Below are 20407 nucleotides of genomic sequence, written 5' to 3'. Positions count from 1 at the left end.
CCCGTGGCCCTGCATTTGTTTTCTCCTCAGATAATTATCCAATTCCTTTTGGGAAAGCCAGATGGTGATCATGGATGATCTGTATCTTAGCTCCAGCTACCAGCCTTGGTTCCACATCCCTCAATCCCCTTACCTAAATAAGAAAAAGTTTCAATTTTGACATTTCTAATTGGCTCCCATCCTCAGCAGGGGGTGGGGAGAGTCCCAGATTTTCACTATTGGTTGTGTGAAGGAATGCTTCCTGACATCGCCGCTGAATGGCCGAGCTCTATCTTTAAGCTAACGCCTGTCCCGCCTCTCGTTCTGGACTTGTCCCGGCTGTCGATCTGCTCCGACAAAACTGCACCTATCGACTCTGGCGGGGGGAAGGGCTGCCCCAGTGAGTCAGTGTGCGCAAAGCGCACCTTCGTCATGCGGTACTGTGCCATACAACCCAACCGCTTGCTGAGTTAGCCACGTCGGCCTGGGTGCCAGTAGGTGCACGGCAATCAACTTTTCCAGCCACTGAGTGGGGCAGGGTGGGGAAACTCAGCCAGGCTTCCCAACCCAGTGACCAGGCCGGAAAGCACCCTGGAACCTGTATCCAGAAAACCAGGAACAATTCACCCTACCCGCCACTGACAGTGAATGAGCTGCGAAGTACGGCTGGGACTCTCCTTACATGATACTTACAGCACAGAAACACCTGGTCCACGCCGGGGTTTCTGCTCCGCAGGAGCCTCTTCCCACCCCCATTCGTTTGACTCTATCGGCATATCCTCCTACTCATTTCTCCCTCCTCCTTATACCGAGCTTCCCCATAAATGCAGCTACATTATTTGCCTTAACCGCTCCTTGTGGTAGTGAGCTCCGCGTTCTCACCACTTTCTGGGTAACAAGGTTTCTCCTGAATTCCCGATTGGATTTGTTAATGACTGTCTTACATTTATGGCTGCTGGTTATGGTCTCAGCCACAAGCAGAAACATCTTCTCTCCATCTATCCTAATGAATCCCATTGTAATTGTCAAAACCCCTGAGCCTCTTTTTTTTTTTTTTCGAGAGAGAGAAGAATCCCAGCCCGTTCAATATCTTTCCTGATTGTTATAACCTCTCCGTTGTTGTCTCATTCTCATCTAAGAGCTGCCCTGAGAGAGAGCTCACAGAGTACACAGGATCCTTAGTCAGACAGAGAAGGTAAACCCTCTCAGATACACCTGAGCAAGACTGGAGTGGGGGTGGGTGGGTGGTGGATGCGTATTGGGGTTTGGCAGTCCCAGGATCAGGGGCAAGTCGAGGACAGATGACAAGACAAGCGATCAGTGGGTTACTACCAGGAAGGAAAGGTGCGGCCAGGAGACCAGTCACGTTGCAGTAGAACAGACACTCGCTGTAATGGGGAGGCAGTCATGTTGGTTTTCTGCAAGGCTGGTATTGAATGGGACAAAAGGCCTTCTTAAGAACATAAGAAACAGGAGTGTGATTGGACCGTATGGCCCATTGAACCTGCTCCGCTGATCATTGCGGTCATGGCTGATCTTCTACCTCAGCTCCACTTTACCGCCCACTCCCCTTACCCTGTGATGTCCGAAGAGATTTAAAAATCTATTGATGTCGGCCTTGAATTCAACGATGGAGCATCCACAGGTTCTGGGGTAGAGAGTTCCAAAGATTCACAACTGAGTGATGAAATTTCTCCTCATCTCAGTGCTAAATTATTAAACCCCTTATCCTGATTCTGTAGATTTCCCCAGTCAGGGGAAACAATCTCTCTGTCCACCCTGTCAGGCCCCTTCAGAATCTTGTAAGTTTCAATGAGATCACCTCTCATTCTTCTAAATTCCAAAGAGTATCGACCCAATTTACTCAGCCTCTCATCCCAGTGAACCTCCACTGTCCCATCTCCAAGACCAGTATATCCCTCCTTAGATATAAAGACCAAAACTGCACACAGTACTCCATGTGAAGTCTCACCAAAGCCCTGTACAACTGTAGCAAGACTTCTTTATTCCTGTATTCTAATCCCCTTGCAATAAAGGCCAACATGCCATTTGTTTTCCTGCTTGCTTACTGTACCTGCATCCTGACTTTCCATGTTCCTTATACAAATACACCCAGGGATGGAGGGTTTTAGTTACAAGGTTAGGTTGGAAAAAAACTGGGTTTGTTCTCCTCAAACAAAGGAGATTGAGGGGAGAATAAATAGACATGTGCAAGATTATGACAGGCTTAGACAAGGCTGTTAGACAAGGAAAAACTGTTTCCATTAACTCATTGGTTAGGCCACAACTTGAGTACTGTGTGCAGTTCTGGTCACCTCATTACAGAAAGGATGTAATTGCACTAGAGAGGGTACAGAGGAGATTTACGAGGATGTTGCCAGGACTGGAAAAATGCAGCTATGAGGAAAGATTGGATAGGCTGGGGTTGTTCTCCTTTCAACAGAGAAGGCTGAGGGGAGATCGGATTGAAATGCACAAAATTTTGCGGGGCCTGGATAAAGTGGAAGTAAAGGGTCTATTCACCTTAGCAGAGAGGTCAGTGACTAGGGGGCATAGATTTAAAGTGATTGGTTGAAAGATTAGAGGGGAGATGAGGAAAGGTTTTTTCACCCAGAGGGTGGTGAGGGTCTGGAACTCACTGACTGAAAGGGTAGTAGAGGCAGAAACCCTCAACTCATTTAAAAGGAGTCTGGATTTGCACCTCAAGTGTTGTTACCTGCGCAGGGCTCTGGACCAAATACTGGAAGGTGGGATTAGACTGGGTGGCTTGTTTTTCAGCCGGCGCAGCTACGATGGGCCAAGTGGCCTCTTTCTGTGCTGTAAACTTTCTATGGTTTTATAATTAACTAATGGTCCATGACGAGGGGACACAGATTGCAGGTTTTGGGCAAAAGATGCAGGGGGAATATGAGGAAGCACTTTGTTACGCGGTGGGTGGTAATAACCTGGAACTCGCTGCCCACAATGGTGGCGGAGGCGGAGACAATGGCTTCAATGGGATGTTGGATGGCCACCTGACGGAAATAGACTTGCAGGGCTATGGGAACCGAGCCGGGGAGTGGGACTGACTGGATAGCTCCATGGAGAGCTGGCATAGGCTCGTTGGGCCGAAAGCTCTTTAACCAGTCACCTGGTAGTGGCCCCTCCTCGCCCAGTATATTTCTTTACAGTGTACGTCCATTAGTGCCTCTGAATCGGAAAGTCAAGCGTTCAAGTCCCTCTCCAGAAACTTGAGCTCAAAAATCTAGGCTGACACTGCAGTGAAGTACAGAAAGAGTGCTGCACTGCCCCTGATGCTATCTTTTGGGTGTGACGTTAAACCCTGCCCGCCTGCTCGTGCGCATCAGAACGATCCCGTGGCAATTTTTCAAAGAAGAGCGATGGAGTGTATAATATATGTAATATTTATATATTTATCCCTCAACCAACATCACTAAAACAGATTATCTGGTCATTGCTGTTTGTGGGAGCTTGCTGTGTGCGAATTGGCTGGTGTTACAACAGTGACTACAACTCAAAGAAGTACATCATTGGCTGTAAAATGCTTTGGGATGTCCTCAGGTCACAAAAGGCGCTGTAGGAATGCATGTCTCTCTCTCTCTTTCTTTCTGGACGTGTCCTTCTCAGCAGAATCACAGCCTTCCGAGTATGAAACTAACTCTGCTTTGTCCCTTTTCCAGATTATCCATTTCTTGCGAACAAGATCCCATGCTGTGATGATGAAAGAGGTGAGTCACCAGCAGGAATATCTCCCCCTACGGGTCAGTGGCTGCACACGCCAGCCAGAGTTGGTACCCAGTGCCATACAGAGCAGAAAGGCTGAGACATTCAACCCCACGGCCACTATTTCGAAGAAGAGCAGGGGAGTCCTCCCCGCTGTCCCTGGCCAACGTTTGTCCCTCAGTCGAACTTCACTTTTTAAATTATCTGGCCATTTGCTGTCTGTGGCACAGTCAACCGAGATCTCCGTCTCCCCCAGGATAGGAAGGCAAAAGTTCAACCCTTACCCCCTGCCCCTGATCACTGTCCGGTTAACGCCGCACGTGTGCAGGTCAGGCGAGGATGGGAGGGTGCTGGTTAAGCTGTGGCGCTTCCAGCAGTGGAATATACTGCTGGTGTTCACACGTGAAGAATGATCCCTTCGGCAAAGGACAGGACCTCCCAAAGCAGCGGCCTCTGCCACCTCGGAGGAGAAGGGCAGCAGGGAATGCCACCACCTCCGACGTTCCCCCTCTGAGTCGCACACCAGCCTGCACTCGGACATGTGCCGGCCCTTCCTTCACTGTCGCTGAGTCAAAATCCTGAAACTCCCTCCCTAGCGGCACCGTGAAAGTGCCTTCACCAGATGGGCTGCAAACAGTTCAAGGCGGCGGCTCACCGCCCCCCCGTTCCCGAGGGCAACTAGGGGACAGCCAATGAACGCTGGCCTTGCTAACGACGCCTACATCCCACGAATAAATTTAAATTAAATTGACATAACCTTTGAAAGGAAATTGGATAAATAACTGAAGGGGAAAGCTGTACTGGGACGCGGGGGAAAGGGACTAATTGTATAGCTCTTGCAAAGAGCTGGCACAGGCATGCTGGGTCGAATGGCCTCCTATGTTAGATCAGTCTCCCAAGACGCTGGGCAGGGCTGTACAACTTCCAACACGAGCCATCAACTTAACGAGAGGAGGGAGAAAACTTGGGAGGGATGTTGCATCTTCTCCCTCCCTTTTCTGACTGCTGCCCACATACGCTGCTCCGTAGAGTGGCTTCAGTGACAGTGCCCCTGACTCTGTCTGACCTGCGACCCGACGGACGGACGCGCAGTGTCCTGGGAGCAACCGGCTGCTGTTCCAGTTGCAGTGCAAGAGCACCACCCAGTGGACAGAGGCAGTGGGATTGGAGAATCGGCCCGCCCAGCACTGCATTAGCATTTCCACCAGCCGTCGGTGCCTGATTGAGCTCTCCGCCCCAGTACCCAAGGTAAAGTATACCTGGGAATCGATCGCCGGCCGGTGCTGGGAAACAGGTTACATTTCGTGAAGCAAGTGGGGCATTATTCTTCTCTCTCGGGTCCCCTCATTGACCCACCGTTAGGTAGGGTCGACCTTGGTAGTGCTAGGTTGGCGCGCTGTGGGTTTTGGGTCGCAGAAGTCAGATCGGGCTCACACTGGGGACGCTCTGGTGTCCCCTTCCCTCCGAGACGGAGCTTCTGGGTTCAGGTTTCCTCCACGTCGAGACTCGCTTCGACCAACCCCTCTGCTGCAGCCCAGATCTCATTCGAAATCCCGGGGTGGTGTCAGACTCAGTAACCTGAGAGCAGGCACCTCCCACCCCCCCCGCCCTCCACCTCCACCCTGTCATTTCCAGGGTGACTGGGGGAGGGGTTCCTGGAGCAATTGCCCACCTTGTCACGTGGCCACCCATCCCGCTCAAAGAGGTCGCCACTAAACAAAAATGACAGAACGCAGGAAATTCTTAGTTGCTCCTTTCCTTCCTGCTCCTGCGTTCCACTTCAGTCTTAGTGACCTGCAGCACCAAAGGAGGCCATTCAGCACATAGTGTCTGCGCAGGCTCTACACTGGAATAATTCACAGTTATCCCTCCACCTCACTCTCTCCCCATAGCCCTCTCATATTCCTCTGCTTCAAACCTACTTATGGACATTTCCCTTTAAAAGGCTTTCCACTTCAACCACTTTCTGTAACAAAGCATTCTGTGCTCCGACAAGACTTTGCGAGCATGTTTCTTCTAATCTCTTTGTGACAATGTTCTGTTATATCGAAAACAGGGCAGAAACACGACATTCTGCCCAACTGGTCCATGAGGCTCGGCACAAGCCTCCTCCCACCCCTCTCAACATATCTTTCTATTCTCTTTCTCGTTCATGTGTTTATCTCGGTGCCCCGAGATGCATCTGTTATTCTCCCCAGCCGCTCATTGCGGTAGTGAGCTCCACGTCCTCATCACTCTCTGGGTAAAGGCGTTTCTCCTCAACTCCCAATTGGATTTATTTAGTTAATGGCTTGTAAAATGAAACCGTCTCCAGATCTTCTCATGTCAGCCCTGGCTCAGTGGGTAGCACTGTCGCCTCCGAGTCTGAAGGTTGTGGGTTCGAGTCCCACCCCAAGACTACTTTCAGATGAGACATTAAACCGAGGCCCCTGTCTGCCCTCCCAGGTGGGTGTAAATGATCCTACGGCCACTATTTTGAAGCAGAGCTGGGGAACTCACCCCAGGTGCCCTGCGCCAATATTTATCCCTCAACCAGCATCACTAAAAGGGATGATCTGCTTATTACCACTTTGCTGTTTGTGGGAGCTTGTCTTGCACATACTGACTGCTGCTGTTCCTACCTTACAACAGTGACTACACTTCAAAAGTACTTCATTGACTGTGAAGCACTTTGGGACGTTCTGAGGTCATGAAGGACGCTATATAAATGCAAACAAGCAGCTAATTCAAACCACTTCAAAACAGCCAATGAACGAAATCACCCACTGCGCCCCCTCCCCCTGCCCAGGCCAGTTCCCAGTACTTTCAGACCTCACTATAAGCTGGCTATCAATTAAAGCAGCCCAGTCAGTACTGGCAAAAAGAAACAGCTTCCGTTAACAGCTTCACTAGTCAAAAACTATGATTTGGTACTTCACCATTTCACGTTCCACTTCAGACCAAACTCCCTGCTCTCACTCTGCCGCCCTCTCACTCTGCCGCCCTCTCACTCTGCCGCCCTCTCGCAGTGCAGTTCAGCCCCAAAGAGTTTTTAAAAAGCAACGTCTTTGCAGCCTAACGTAACAGGGCCCACTGTACCAAAGGATTTGTGGAAGAGACTGACTTGCCATAAGCTTTCTGACACTAGCAGCAGACACTTGTCAAACTGGCATCGACAGAGCTCTGAGCTTGCTTTAGCCACCACAGGAACTAAACAGAAAGATGACTGGAGTAGGGTGGAGAGAGCTGTCGATCCGGCCAGATCAAGGACACAACGATGGATCGGACCTGGAGCTGTCGTTTCTACCCGGCCCAGGCTTCACATTGTCTAATCCATGACTTGACTTGTGCTCCAGTCCCCAGTCCGCTAATTCGATTTTGTTTGAAAATTCTCACTCTTGTTTTCGATCCCCTTGCCCCCTCCCTATCTCTGTAATCTCCTCCACCCTGCCAACATATCTGCGTTCCTCCAATTCTGGCCTGCTGACCATCCTTAACTCCCATCGCCCCACCATTGGCAGCAGTAGCTTCAACCGCCTGTGCTCTGGAATTCCCTCCTGAGATCTTGCTACCCTTCTTTAAAATGCTCCTTAACATTGGTATACAAAATTATGAGGGGCATTGATAGGTTAGATAGGAGGAAGTGGAAGGGTGGTTATATTAACCTTATTAATATTTCCTTAATTACTTTATCAAAACCCCTCGTGATCTTGAGCGCCTCTATTAGATCTCCCTGAGGCCTTTTCTGCTCTAAGGAGAACAATCCCAGCTTCTCTCGTCTCTCCATGTAACTGAAGTCCCCCATCCCTGGTACCATTCTAGTAAATCTCCTCTGTACCCTCTCCAAGTCCCTGACATCCTTCCTAAAGTGTAGAGCCTAGAATTGGACACAATACTCCAGCTGGGGTCTAAACAGTGATTTATAAAGTTTTACTTTTTGTGCCTTTTTCCCAGAATCCAGTGCTGCCTCCAACAATCACTGATCAGATCCGACTCTGGGAGCTGGAGAGAGACCGACTGAGATTCACAGAAGGTGGGTTCCAATTGCCTTCAGTCACATCCCTGCCATCCTGTTTGAGAGAGTGGGAAATGGGGATTCAGGGTACCCAGTGGGGATTGCAGAGTTTACCCAGCAAATCTGGGGTATGCAGCAGGCATCAGGGCTACACGAGGGTCATTGAGTATGCTGGGTATCGGGGAATACAGCAACGGTCGGGACCACATGGGTACTTGGATAAGGGGATACGCTGCAGGAGTAAGGGCTATATAAGGGACATAGTGATACACTGGGCATATGTGATGAATCGGGGAAACAGTGTGGGTAGGGGTACATAGAAGACAGAGGGATGTATTGGGGTGCACACTGGATCAGGGGGATATTGTATGGGTTGGGATACACAGAAGGCCAGGGAATTGCAGTGAACACAGTGGAGATCACATTGGCTATGAGGATCATGGGGGGCAGGTAGGAAAGATATACTGGGCATCAAAGTGCCAGATCATCAGGAAAAGACAGCAGGGTTCTGAGTTACACAGAGCATATGGAGGACACACACACAGTACTATGACCTACACCAAACACTTGTTGAGATTGGTGTGTTGTAAGATATCTCCTTTCATTCTCTCTCTTTCCCCCCCCCCCCCCCCCCCCCCCGACCATTTCTCTCTCTATAGGTGTATTATACAACCAGTTCCTCTCCCAGGTGGATTTTGAGCTCCTTCGGAACTATGCCCGGGATCTGGGTGTCCTCGTGTGGGAAAATCCCTCCAAGAGACTAATGGTAGTGACTCCCGGGGGACACCCCGATGTCAGGCGTTTCTGGAAGAGGCAAAAGCATAGCTGACGAGTAGGAGAGGACAGAAGGACAGCTTCCTGGGGGTCCAGGCCACCCCAAGCACTGCTGGGCGGAGACCAGGATCCCGAATTGCCAACGGAATTGATCCAGGATCAGGAAAAAAAGAACTGCATGGAACAGATTGCGGCTAGCAATGAAAACAGACTTGATCTAATAAGAACCTGTTTGTTGATTTGATGTGTTGCGTGCTATTTCTCAATAAAGGAGGAGGAGGAAAACTCTTTATTAAGATAACAGTAATGTACTGATTAACACCCGCTATGCAAGGCAGGCACTCATGTACGAACACGGGACTGCAGTTCCGCTATTTGAATACGGGAACCCAGTCTTAACAATATAAACACAGGGAGTCAGCATACGAACACCACCCTCCAACAGCCCAGACGACAGGTACACCCAGAGTGAAAGCTCAACTCTTCCTGGAAGTTTCTGAATGAGCTTCTTTCATTCTACTGTGGAGATAGTGGATGCAATGGTGATCATCTTCCAAAATTCTATAGATCCTGGAGCGGTTCCTGCAGAGATTGGAAGGTCGCAAATGTCACCCCACTATTTAAGAAGGGAGTGAGAAAGAGATAACAGGGAATTTAGAGACCTGTTAGCCTTACATCAGTCGTTGGGAAAATGCTAGAATATTCTAAAGGATGTGATAAATGGACACTTATGATCTGATTGGGCATAGTCAACATGGATTTATGAATGGGAAATCATGTTTGACAAAACTGTTGGAGTTTTTTGAGGATGTTACTAACAGAAGGGGGGGTCGGTGGACATGGTATATTGGACTTTCAAAAGGCCTTTGATAAAGTCCCCCACAGGAGGTTGATTAGCAAAATTAAAGCACATGGGATAGGAGGTAGTATACTGGCATGGATTAAGGATTGGTTAACAGGCAGAAAGAGAGTAGGAACAAACGGGTCATTCTCACGTTGGCAGGCTGTGACTAGTGAGGTACCACAGGGATCAGTACTTGGGCCGCAGCTGTTCACAATATAGAGCAATGATTTGGATGTGGGGACCAAATGTAATATTTCCAAGTTCACAGATGGCACAAAAGTAGGTGGGAATGTGTGTTGTGAGGAAGATACAAAGCGGCTTCAAGGGGATTTGGAAAGACTTAGTGAGTGGGCAAGAATGTGATGGATGAAATATAATGTGGAAAAGTGTGAGGTTATCCACTTTGGTAAGAGGAATAGATATACAGAGTATTTCTTAAATGGTAAGAGATTAGAAAGTGTCGATATACAAAGGGACCTGGGAGACCTTGTCAATAAGTCACTAAAAGCTAACATGCAGGTGCAGCAAGAAATTAGGAAGGCTAATTATTGCAAGGGGATTTGACTACAGGAGTAGTGAAGTCTTGCTTCAATTGTATAGAACCTTGGTTAGACTGCACCTGGGGTACTGTAAGCAAACTTGGTATTATTACCTTAGGAAGGATATTATTGCCCTAGAGGGAGTGCAACGAAGGTTCACGAGACTTGTTCCCAGGATGGTGGGACTGTCCTATGAGGAGAGATTAGGGAAACTGGGCCTGTAATCTGTAGAGTTTTGAAGAAAGAGAGGTGATCTCATTGAAACCGACGAAATACTTAAAGAGATAGACAGGGTAGATGCAGGTAAAATGTTTCCTTGGTGGGGGAGTCAAGAACCAGGGGACACAATTTCAAAATAAGGGCGGGGGGCACTTAGGACAGAGATGAGGAGAAATTTCTTTACTGAGAGGGTTGTGAATCTTTGGAATTCTCTACCCCAGACAGCTGTGGAAGCTCAGTCATTGAGTATGTTTAAAGCAGAGATTAAACAACAAAGAAAATTACAGCACAGGAACAGGCCCTTCGGCCCTCCAAGCTTGCGCCGATCCAGATCCTCTATCTAAACATGTCGCCTATTTTCTAAGGGTCTGTATCTCTTTGCTTCCTGCCCATTCATGTATCTGTCTAGATACATCTTAAAAGACGCTATCGTGCCCGCGTCTACCACTTCCGCTGGCAACGTGTTCCAGGCACCCACCACCCTCTGCGTAAAGAACTTTCCACGCATATCCCCCCTAAACTTTTCCCCTCTCACTTTGAACTCGTGACCCCGAGTAATTGAATCCCCCACTCTGGGAAAAAGCTTCTTGCTATCCACCCTGTCTATACCTCTCATGATTTTGTACACCTCAATCAGGTTCCCCCCTCAACCTCCGTCTTTCTAATGAAAATAATCCTAATCTACTAAACCTCTCTTCATAGCTAGCGCCCTCCATACCAGGCAACCTCCTCTGCACCTTCTCCAAAGCATCTACATCCTTTTGGTAATGTGGCGACCAGAACTGCACGCAGTATTCCAAATGTGGCCGAACCAAAGTCTTATACAACTGTAACATGACCTGCCAACCCTTGTGCTCAATACCCCGTCCGATGAAGGAAAGCATACCATATGCCTTCTTGACCACTCTATTGACCTGCGTTGCCACCTTCAGGGAACAATGGACCTGAACACCCAAATCTCTCTGTACATCAATTTTCCCCAGGACTTTTCCATTTACTGCATAGTTCACTCTTGAATTGGATCTTCCAAAATGCATCACCTCGAATTTGCCCTGATTGAACTCCATCTGCCATTTCTCTGCCCAACTCTCCAATCTATTTAAATTCTGCTGTATTCTCTGACAGTCCCCTTCACTATCTGCTACTCCACCAATCTTAGTGTCGTCTGCAAACTTGCTAATCAGACCACCTATACTTTCCTCCAAATCATTTATGTATATCACAAACAACAGTGGTCCCAGCACGGATCCCTGTGGAACACCACTGGTCACACGTCTCCATTTTGAGAAACTCCCTTCCACTGCTACTCTCTGTCTCCTGTTGCCCAGCCAGTTTTTTATCCATCTAGCTAGTACACCCTGGACCCCATGCGACTTCACTTTCTCCATCAGCCTACCATGGGGAACCTTATCAAACGCCTTACTGAAGTCCATGTATATGACATCTACAGCCCTTCCCTCATCAATCAACTTTGTCACTTCCTCAAAGAATTCTATTAAGTTGGTAAGACATGACCTTCCCTGCACAAAACCATGTTGCCTATCACTGATAAGCCCATTTTCTTCCAAATGGGAATAGATCCTATCCCTCAGTATCTTCTCCAGCAGCTTCCCTACCACTGACGTCAGGCTCACAGGTCGATAATTACCTGGATTTTCCCTGCTACCCTTCTGAAACAAGGGGACAACATTAGCAATTCTCCAGTCCTCCGGTACCTCACCCGTGTTTAAGGATGCTGCAAAGATATCTGTTAAGGCCCCAGCTATTTCCTCTCTCGCTTCCCTCAGTAACCTGGGATAGATCCCATCCGGACCTGGGGACCTGTCCACCTTAATGCCTTTTAGAATACCCAACACTTCCTCACTCCTTATGCCGACTTGACCTAGAGTAATCAAACATCTGTCCCTAACCTCAACATCCGTCATGTCCCTCTCCTCGGTGAATACCGAAGCAAAGTACTCATTTAGAATCTCACCCATTTTCTCTGACTCCACGCATAATTTTCCTCCTTTGTCCTTGAGTGGGCCAATCCTTTCTCTAGTTACCCTCTTGCTCCTTATATATGAATAAAAGGCTTTGGGATTTTCCTTAATCCTGTTTGCTAAAGATATTTCATGACCCCTTTTAGCCCTCTTAATTCCTCGTTTCAGATTGGACCTACATTCCCGATATTCTTCCAAAGCTTTGTATTTCTTCAGCCACCTAGACCTTATGTATGCTTCCTTTTTCCTCTTAGCTAGTCTCACAATTTCACCTGTCATCCATGGTTCCCTAATCTTGCCATTTCTATCCCTCATTTTCACAGGAACATGTCTCTCCTGCATGCTAATCAAACTCTCTTTAAAAGCCTCCCACATATCAAATGTGGATTTACCTTCAAACAGCTGCTCCCAATCTACATTCCCCAGCTCCTGCTGAATTTTGGTATAGTTGGCCTTCCCCCAATTTAGCACTTACAAATTCTGCTCCATCTAGACCTCTAACACTAAGTGAATCCCAGTCAATGTTGGGAAAATTAAAATCTCCTATCACCACCACCCTGTTGCTCCTACATCTTTCCATAATCTGTTTACATATTTGTACCTCTATCTCACGCTCTCTGTTGGGAGGCCTGTAGTACAGCCCCAACATTGTTACCGCACCCTTCCTATTTCTGGGTTCTGCCCATATTGCCTCACTGCTCGAGTCCTCCATAGTGCCCTCCTTCAGCACAGCTGTGATATCCTCTTTAACCAGTACTGCAACTCCTCCACCCCTTTTACCTCCCTCTCTATCCTGCCGGAAACATCGATATCCTGGGATATTTAGTTGCCAATCATGCCCTTCCCTCAACCAAGTCTCAGTAATAGCAATAACATCATACTCCCAGGTACTAATCCAAGCCCTAAGTTCATCTGCTTTACCTACTACACTTCTTGCATTAAAACAAATGCACCTCAGACCACTAGTCCCTTTGCTTTCATCATCTGCTCCCTGTCTACTCTTTTCCTTAGTCACGCTGACTTCATTATCTAGTTCCTTACAGGCTTTAGTTACTACCTCCTTACTGTCCACTGACCTCCTCATTTGGTTCCCATCCCCCTGCCACATTAGTTTAAACCCTCCCCAACAGCGTTAGCAAAAGCACCCCCAAGGACATTGGTTCCAGTCCGGCCCAGGTGTAGACCGTCCAATTTGTAATAGTCCCACCTCCCCCAGAACCGGTCCCAATGTCCCAAAAGTCTGAACCCCTCCCTCCTGCATCATCTCTTAAGCCACGCATTCATCCTGACTATTCTTTCATTTCTACTCTGACTATCACGTGGCATTGGTAGCAATCCTGAGATTACTACCTCTGAGGTCCTACTTTTTAACTTGGCTCCTAACTCCCTAAATTCTGCTTGTAGGACCTCATCCCGTTTTTTACCTATATCATTGGTGCCTATGTGCACAACGACAACTGGCTGTTCACCCTCCCCTTTCAGAATGTTCTGCAGCCGATCTGAGACATCCCTGACCCGTGCACCTGGGAGGCAACATACTATTCGGGAGTCTCGTTTTCGACCACAGAACCGCCTATCTACTCCCCTTCCAATCGAATCCCTGATAACTATAGCCCTTCCACTCTTTTTCCCGCCCTTCCGAACAGCAGAGCCAGCCACGGTGCCATGAACCTGGCTACTGCTGCCTTCCCCTGGTGAGCCATCTCCCTCAACAGTATCCAAAACGGTATATCTGTTTTGGAGGGAGATGACTGCAGGGGACACCTGCGCTGCCTTCCTGCTCTTTCTCTGCCTTTTGGTCACCCATTCCCTTTCACCCTCAGCAATCCTAATCTGCGGTGTGACCAATTCGCTAAACGTGCTATCCACGACCTCCTCAGCATCGCAGATGCTCCAAAGTGAGTCCATCCGCAGCTCCAGAGCCGTCATGCGGTCTAACAAGAGCTGCAGCTGGACACACTTCCAGCACGTGAAGGAGTCAGGGACATCAGCCGTGTCCCTGAGCTCCCACATTGAGCAAGAGGAGCATAACACGGGTCTGAGATCTCCTGCCATTTTCAATCTTAAGCTTAAGTTAGTCTTAACTTAGATAAATGAAAAAGGAACGAAAAGTTCTTCCCAATCACACGAAAAAAACAATAAATAGAAAAAGCCTTACCTTATCTGCACACCACCAAGTCCTTTTTCTTTGGTTAGAGGAGGAGGGCGGGTGGGAGACACTACAGGTGTAGTGTCTCGGGTTCAGCCGCTGCCCAAATATATAGGACTTACTTACCCAGCTGCCACCTCGCTCTCCCTGTCGCTGCTGCAAAAAGATTGACAGATTTCTAAATACAAATGATATAAGGGGATAGGAGGGTAGTGTGGGAAAAAGGCATTGAAGTGGAAGATCAGCCATGATTGTATTGAATGGCGGGGCAGGCTCGATGGGCTGAATGTCCTGCTCCTGCTCCTATGTTCCTCATACTCATTTGGTTGTAAACAGAGAATGACTTCAGAATTCCGGGATGCAGAGGGATCTAGGTGTTCTAGTGCATAAGTCACAAAAAGTTAGTATGCAGGTACAGCAAGTAATAAAGAAGGCAAATGGAATGCTATCCTTTATTGCGGGAGGAATTGAAAATAAAAGTAAGGATGTTATATTTGTTATACAGGGCATTGGTGAGTTCACATCTCGCATACTATATGCAGTTTTGGTCTCCTTATTTAAGGAAGGATGTGAATGCATTGGAGGTGGTTCAGAGGAGGTTTACTAGATTTACCAGTAATCCACTGGAATGAGTGGGTTGTCTTATGAGGAAAGGTTGGACAGACTGGGCTTGTTATCACACAGAAGAGTGAGGGTAGACTTGACTGAAGTACATAAGATCCTGAATGGTTTCGACAAGGTGAATGTGGAAAGGATGTTTCCTCTTGTGAGTGAGTCCAGAACTAGGGGGCACTGCTTTAAAATTGCAGGTCACCCTTTTAGGACAGAGATGAGGAGAAACTTTTTCTCTGAGGCTTGTGCGACTTTGGAATTCTCTGCCTCAGAAGGTGGTGGAGGGCGGGGTCATTGAATAATTTTAAGGTGGATGGAGATAGATTCTTGTTAGACCAGGAAATCAAAGATTATCGGGGGTAGATGGGGGTATGGAATTCGAGACACAAACAGATCAGCCATGATCTTATTGAATGGCAGAGCAGGCTCGAGGGGTTGAATGATCTCCTTCTGCTCCTACTTCATATGGTTATACAGAACCTCAGTATTGCTGTCCTGTTGTTGAAGCTTTTTGTCTTGCAGTCATCAGGACTGGCTGTACCCAACCAGCCCGTGCTTGCAAAACTATTTTTTATTCATTCATGGGATGTGGGCGTCGATGGCCAGACCAGCATTTATTGCCCATCCCTAATTGCCCTTGAGAAGATGGTGGTGAGCTGCCTTCTTGAATTGCTGCAGTCCTTTGGGTGTAAGTACATCAACAGTGCTGTTGGGAAGGGAGTTCCAGGATTTTGACCCAGCGAGAGTGAAGAAACAGCAATATTGTTCCAAGTCAGGATGATATTTGGCTTGGAGGGGAAATTGTAGGTGGTGGTGTTCCCATGCATCAGTTGCCCTTGTCCTTCGAGGTGGTAGAGGTCGGGGGTTTGGAAGGTGCTGTCCAAGGAGCCTTGGCAAGTTGCTGCAGGGCATCTTGTAGATGGCACACACTGATGCCACTGTGCGTTGGTGGTGGAGGGAGTGAATGTATGTGGATAGGGTGCCAATCAAGCAGGCTGCTTTGTCCTCGATGGTGTCGAGCTTCTTGAGTGTTGTTGGAGCTGCACCCATCCAGGCAAGTGGAGAGTATTCCATCAAACTCCTGACTTGTGCCTTGTAGATGGTGGACATGAATTGGGGAGTAAAGAGGTGAGTTGTTCATCGCAGAATTCCTGGCCTTTGTCCTGCTCATGTAGCCACAATATTTATGTGGCTGGTCCAGTTCAGTTTCTGGTCAATGGTAACTCCCCAGGATGTTGATAGTGGGGGGATTCAATGATGGTAATGCCATTGAACATCAAGGGGAGATGGTTAGATTCTGTCTTGTTTGAGATGTACATTGCCTGGCACTTAGGTGGCGCGAATGTTACTTGCCGCTTATCAGCCCAACCATGGATGTTGTCCAGGTCTTGCTGCATCTGGTCATGGGCTGCTTCACTATCTGAGCAGTCACAAATGATGCTGAGCATTGTGCAATAACCAGCGAACATCCCCAATTCTGACCTTAGATGGAGGGAAGGTCATTAATGAAACAGCTGAAGCTGGTTGGACCGAGGACACTTACTCTGAGGAACTCCTGCAGTGATGTCCTGGAGCTGAGATGATTGACCGCCAACAACTGCAACCATCTTCCTTTGCGCTAGGTATAACTCCAACCAGCGGAGGGTTTTCCCCCAATTCCCATCAATTCCAGTTTTGCTAGGGCTCTTTGATGCCATACTCGGTCAAATGCTGCCTTAATGTCAAGGACAGCCACTCTCACCTCGCCTCTGGAGTTCAGCTCTTCAGTCTATGTTTGGACCAAGGCTGTAATGAGGTCAGGAGCTGAGTGGCCCTGGCAGAACCCAAACTGAGCATCAGTGAGTAGGTTATTGCTGAGCAAGTGCTGCTTGATTGCACTGTCGATAAGCCCCCCCACCTTTCCATAATCAGTTGTAGGACTTGACAGATCTGTTACTCTGATCTGAAGCTGGCACACTGGTTATGTCACATGACTAGTAGTCCAGCAGCCTGCGCTAATCCAGAGACTTGAGTTCAAATCCCACTATGGCAGCTGGGGAACTTAAAATATTCAAATAGAATCTGGAATGAAAAGCTAGTCTCATTAATGATAAGATTGTCATTAAAAACCCATCTGGTTCACTAATATCCTTTAGGGAAGGGAATGTGAAATCCTTACCTTGTCGGGTCGACATGACTCCAGTCCCACAGCAAAGTGGTTAATTCTTAACTGCCTTCTGAAATGTGACCTAGCAAGCCACAAGGTTGTATTCAAGAAGGCAGCTCACCATCACCTTCTCAAGGGCAATTAGGGATGGGCAATGAATGAAAGAACAAAGAACAGTACAGCACAAGAACAGGCCATTCAGCCCTCCAAGCCTGCGCCGATCTTGATGCCTGTCTAAACTAAAACCTTCTGCACTTCTGGGGACCATATCCCTCTATTCCCATCCTATTCATGTATTTGTCAAGATGCCTCTTAAACGTCGCTATCGTACCTGCTTCCACCACCTCCCCCGATAGCAAGTTCCAGGCACTCACCACCCTCTGTGCAAAGAACTTGCCTCGCACATCCCCTCTAAACTTTGCCCCTCGCACCTTAAACCTACGTCCCCTAGTAACTGACTCTTCCACCCTGGGAAAAAGCTTCTGACTATCCACTCTGTCCATGCCGCTCATAACTTTGTAAACCTCTATCATGTCGCCCCTCCACCTCCGTCGTTCCAGTGAAAACAATCCGAGTTTTTCCAACCTCTCCTCATAGCTAATGCCCTCCAGACCAGGCAACATCCTGGTGAACCTCTTCTGTACCCTCTCCAAAGCCTCCACGTCCTCTGGTAGTGTGGCGACCAGAATTGCACGCAATATTCTAAGTGTGGCCTAACTAAAGTTCTGTGCAGCTGCAGCATGACTTGCCAATTTTTCTACTCTGTGCCCCGACCAATGAAGGCAATCATGCCTTCTTGACTACATTATCCACCTGCGTTGCCACTTTCAGTGACCTGTGGACCTGTATGCCCAGATCTTTCTGCCTGTCAATACTCCTAAGGGTTCTGCCATTTACTGTATACTTCCCACCTGTATTAGATCTTCCAAAATGCATTACCTCACATTTGTATGGATTAAACTCCATCTGCCATTTCTCCGCCCAAGTCTCCAACCGAGCTACGTCCTGCTGTATCCTCTGACAGTCCTCATCACTATCCACAACTCCACCAACCTTTGTGTTGTCCGCAAACTTACTAATCAGACCAGCTACATTTTCCTCCAAATCATTTATATATAATACAAACAGAAAAGGTCCCAGCACTGATCCCTGCGGAACACCACTAGTCACATCCCTCCATCCCTCCACTGCTACTCTCTGTCTTCTATGACCGAGCCAGTTCTGTATCCATCTTGCCAGCTCACCTCTGATCTCGTGTGACTTCACCTTTTGTATCCATCTGCCATGAGGGCCTTGTCAAAGGCTTTACTGAAGTCCATATAGACAACATCCACTGCCCTTCATCAATCATCTTCGTCACTTCCTCAAAAAACTCAATCAAAGTTAGTGAGACACGACCTCCCCTTCACAAAACCATGCTGCCTCTCGCTAACAAGCTCATTTGTTTCCAAATCCTGTCCCGAAGAATCCTTTCTAATGCTGGCCTAGTCAGGGATGCCCACATCTCATGAATGAATGAAAGTCTGTCTGCCTGGGCCCTCGATTCTGACTTTGCAATCAAAATCTACAGATGCAGAAAATTAGTAAGTTTCTCGATTTAGATGAGGCAGACTTCAATGGGATGAGACAGAGACTGTCCACAGGAAAGGCAAGTAGCCGGGGACAAGAAAGGACAGCTGGGAATGCCCCGGGATCTCCTCCTCAGACCAGAAAGGAAGATGCTGAGGGTGGAAGTGAGGTCTGTAAGCCTAAGTGTAACCATTGCCACAAGGTGGGACACCTTCGTGGAAGTTTCAGGGTAGACCCATGGGATTTATTGGGGTACACAAAATCAATGCAGAGAAAGGGACCCTGACCAAGAGTATGACAGATCAGGCTGTAGCTCTGACTGCAGCTGTACGGCCAAGTACTAAAACCGCTGTGAGTGCGGGGGCGTGAACAAGATACCTGAGAGTTATAGGGAATTCTTGTCAAAAGGAAAAATAACTCCTTAGCCCTCAAGTGAGGCAGGTAAACCCATAGTTAGCCACCCAAACTCTCTTGCTGGGAAAAGACATAACTTTTCCACCAGAGAGCGCACTGAATGCCAAGGTTTTGGTGGGGAGTATATACCCATACCTTTTTATTGGGTGCGCCTAGAGTGTGACCAAATGTCTTGAATGGTAGCTGTAGGAGTTGTTCATAGTTTGCTTGGAGACAGAGTTGACCTACACCTGGGGAATGATTTGGCCAGACTGAAGGTAGTAAGTGACGTTAAAGAGACAGAACAGTCGCAGGAAAAGGTTCCAGGAATTTTTCCTTCATGTGTAGTGACTTGAGCAATGGCTAAACAAGTTCCATTGTCAGAGATGAAATTGGCACCACAGTCAGATAGTTGAATATCTGAAACTTTCATTGGGGTTTGGATAATCCGAAGGAAATGTTCAATAAATCTTCTCTGATCAAGGCTCAGCAAGCTTATCCAGAGTTAAATAAAGTGGCACAATCAGCTCTAACTGAAGCTGAGGCAAAAGGAGTTCCAGAAGGCTACTCCATTAAAAATGGGATTCTGATGAGGAAGTGGAGACTTCCTCACAAACCTGCGGACGAAGAATGGATGATTGTTCACCAGATAGTGGTACCACCCAAGTATCGCCAGGAAATATTAAGGATAGCTCACGAAATTCCCATAGCGGGACATGTGGAGATCCGGAAGACCCAATCACGTATCAGTTGACATTTTTACTGGCCAGGTCTTTCCAAGGAAGTGGTGCAGTTTTGTAAAGTGGGCCGTATATGCCAGATTGTAGGAAAACCGTAACCTAACATAAAACCGGCACCTCTAATTCCCATACCAGCTTTTGGGGAATCATTGAGTAGGGTGTTGGTAGACTGTGTAGGACCTTTACTGAAAACAAAAGCGGGACACCAATCTACACTCACTGTCATGGATATGGCTACTCGCTTCCCGGAGGCCATTCCCTTGAGAACAATTTCTGCTAAGGTAGTGGTAGAGAAGTTAACCCAGTTCTTCACTGGATATGGATTACCGATTGAGATTCAGGTTGAGGATCAAGGTTCCAATTTTATGTCTAAAATTTTCCAGGAAGTTATGGATAATTTGATATAACACAGTTACAGTCTTCAGCATACCACCCACAGACACAGGGGCTTTAGAAAGTTACCATCATACCCTCAAAACGATGATCAGGGCTTACTGTCATGAATATCCCCATAATTGGGATAAAGGGCTAGAATTTCTTTTGTTTGCCACTAGGGATTCACCTAATGAGTCGACTGGTTTTCGTCCTTTTGAATTAGTTTATGGGCATACAGTAAGAGGTCCTCAAAAATAATTAAGGAAAGGTTTTTAGAACAGAGAGATGAATCTTCTGTGCTAGATTATGTATCCGTGTTCCAGGAACGGCACATGAGAGCCTGCAAAGAGGCTCAGGAACACCTCAAAG

The 20407-nt window shown here is 47.7% G+C and overlaps 1 protein-coding gene across 6 annotated transcripts in view; it reads left to right on the top strand.

Annotated features, from left to right (window-relative positions):
* gtf2h4 (general transcription factor IIH, polypeptide 4) overlaps nucleotides 1–8771 on the top strand; it is a 97682-nt gene extending 88911 nt beyond the window's left edge. For all 6 annotated transcript variants that reach the window (XM_068009627.1, XM_068009624.1, XM_068009623.1 and 3 more), the window contains 3 exons: nucleotides 3660–3707; nucleotides 7636–7714; nucleotides 8356–8771. In XM_068009627.1, coding sequence (XP_067865728.1) covers nucleotides 3660–3707; nucleotides 7636–7714; nucleotides 8356–8525 — 297 coding nt within the window. In that variant the 3' untranslated portion in view covers nucleotides 8526–8771. The remainder of the gene's footprint in view (nucleotides 1–3659; nucleotides 3708–7635; nucleotides 7715–8355) is intronic.
* Nucleotides 8772–20407: the final 11636 nt, after the last annotated feature.

Source organism: Heterodontus francisci, chromosome 29, assembly GCF_036365525.1.
Source record: "Heterodontus francisci isolate sHetFra1 chromosome 29, sHetFra1.hap1, whole genome shotgun sequence".
Lineage (NCBI taxonomy): Eukaryota > Metazoa > Chordata > Chondrichthyes > Heterodontiformes > Heterodontidae > Heterodontus > Heterodontus francisci.
The sequence above is the reverse complement of the archived record's forward strand: the minus strand, read 5'-3'. Positions and strand labels throughout refer to the sequence as shown.